Source organism: Neodiprion fabricii, unplaced genomic scaffold, assembly GCF_021155785.1.
Source record: "Neodiprion fabricii isolate iyNeoFabr1 unplaced genomic scaffold, iyNeoFabr1.1 ptg000084c, whole genome shotgun sequence".
In the NCBI taxonomy this organism is placed as follows: Eukaryota; Metazoa; Arthropoda; class Insecta; order Hymenoptera; family Diprionidae; genus Neodiprion; species Neodiprion fabricii.
In genome coordinates this window covers 81,645-84,123 of record NW_025791626.1, presented here as the reverse complement: position 1 = coordinate 84,123, position 2,479 = coordinate 81,645, and the positions used below count along the sequence as shown (strand labels likewise).

The 2,479-nt window shown below is 25.7% G+C and overlaps 1 protein-coding gene across 1 annotated transcript; it reads left to right on the top strand.

The window, feature by feature from the left end:
- Positions 1-236: 236 nt before the first annotated feature.
- LOC124187560 (cytochrome c oxidase subunit 1-like) lies at positions 237-2,277 on the top strand (the record flags this gene model as incomplete). The annotated part of the gene is given in 1 exon segment (XM_046579712.1): positions 237-2,277. A coding segment is annotated over 1 exon segment (981 nt), but the record flags the coding sequence as incomplete, so codon positions are not given.
- Between the last annotated feature and the right edge of the window lie 202 nt (positions 2,278-2,479).

Sequence of the window (2,479 nt, the reverse complement as noted above, 5' to 3'; positions counted from 1 at the left end):
ATAAATGATTATTTTCAACTAATCACAAAAATATTGGCACATTATATTTTATATTTGGAATCTGATCAGGAATACTAGGATTATCTTCTAGAATAATTATTCGTATAGAACTAGGAACACCCTCATCATTTATTGGTGATGATCAAATTTATAACATAATTGTAACATCCCATGCATTCTTAATAATTTTTTTTATAGTTATACCCATTATAATTGGAGGGTTTGGAAATTGACTAATTCCTCTAATACTTGGAGCCCCTGACATAGCTTTCCCCCGAATAAATAATATAAGATTTTGACTATTACCTCCATCATTAATCTTACTAATTTCAAGAAGATTAGTAGATTCAGGGACAGGGACAGGTTGAACAGTTTACCCCCCTTTATCAAGAAATCTTGGACACTCAGGACCCTCTGTTGATTATACAATTTTTTCTTTACATATAGCAGGAATTTCATCAATTCTTGGAGCAATTAATTTTATTTCTACAATAATTAATATACGACCAAAAGGAATAAGATTTGAACAAATACCTTTATTCGTTTGAGCAGTAAAACTAACAGCTATTCTTCTTTTATTATCTCTTCCAGTTCTAGCAGGAGCAATTACAATATTATTAACAGATCGAAATATAAATACAACTTTTTTTGATCCTTCAGGAGGAGGGGATCCAATTCTATATCAACACTTATTTTGATTTTTTGGACACCCAGAAGTTTATATTTTAATTTTACCAGCCTTCGGAATAATTTCTCATATTATTTCACAAAAATCAGGAAAAAAAGAAACATTTGGAACTCTTGGAATAATCTACGCAATAATAACAATTGGATTATTAGGATTTGTAGTTTGAGCACATCATATATTTACTGTAGGTATAGATGTTGATACACGAGCTTACTTTACCGCTGCTACAATAATTATTGCAATCCCTACTGGTATTAAAATTTTTAGATGATTAGCAACACTATATGGATCTAAAATAAATTTTAGATCATCAATACTATGAACATTAGGATTTATTTTTTTATTCACAATAGGAGGATTAACAGGAATTATACTTTCTAACTCTTCAATTGATATTATTCTACATGATACATATTATGTTGTTGCACACTTTCATTATGTCTTATCTATAGGGGCAGTATTTGGAATTATAGCAGGATTTATTTACTGATATCCATTATTTACTGGGATAACATTAAATATAAAATGATTAAAAATTCAATTTACTATTATATTTTTAGGAGTAAATATAACTTTTTTTCCACAACATTTTTTAGGGTTAAATGGAATACCCCGACGTTACTCTGATTACCCAGATGCATTTACAATATGAAATATTATTTCAACAATTGGGTCAATTATTTCTTTTATTAGAGTATTATACCTAATTTTTATTATTTGAGAAAGAATGTCAACACAACGGCAAATTATATTCATAGAAATTACAAATTCATCTATTGAATGAAAACAAAAATTTCCTCCTTCAGATCATAGATATGAAGAAATTCCAGGAATAACAAAAAAATTCTATTATGGCAGAAAAATGCATTGGATTTAAACCCCATAAATAAAGTTTTAAACTTTTTTTAGAAAATGATAACCTGATCAAGAATAAATTTTCAAAATGCCAATTCACCTATCATAGAACAATTAATCTTTTTTCATGATTATACTATAATTATTTTAATCTTAATTACTGTATCAATTTTATATTTAATATTAACTATAATATTAAATAAATTTACTAATAAAAACCTTTTAAATAAACAAAATATTGAAATTATTTGAACAATAACTCCTTCAATATTATTAATCTTTATTGCTATGCCATCAATTCACCTACTATACTTAACAGATGAAATTAATAAACCCCTAATTACAATTAAAACAATTGGACATCAATGATACTGAAGATATGAATACTCAGATTTCAAAAATATTGAATTTGACTCTTATATAAATAAATCAATTAATAAAAATTCTTTTCGTTTATTAGATGTAGATAATAACACAATTATTCCCTTAAATACACAAATTCGAATGATTGTTAGATCAAACGATGTAATTCACTCTTGAACAATTCCTAGACTAGGGAAAAAAATTGATGCAATTCCAGGTCGATTAAATCAAATTAGATTATTAATCAAACGACCAGGTTTAATATTTGGACAATGCTCAGAAATTTGTGGAGCCAATCATAGATTCATACCAATTGTTATAGAAAGAATTCCAATAAATTATTTTTTAAAATGAATCAATTCATTTTAATTCATTAAGTGGCTGAAAAGCAAGCAATGATCTCTTAAATCATTTTATAATATATTAGCAAATATTCTTAATGAAAAGAATTAATTTATTAAAATAATAGTTAGTCAAACTATAAATATTAGAAAAATTCTAATATTCTTTTATTCCACAGATATATCCTATAAATTGATTATTTTTATTTACAACTTTTACTATTCTTTTTAC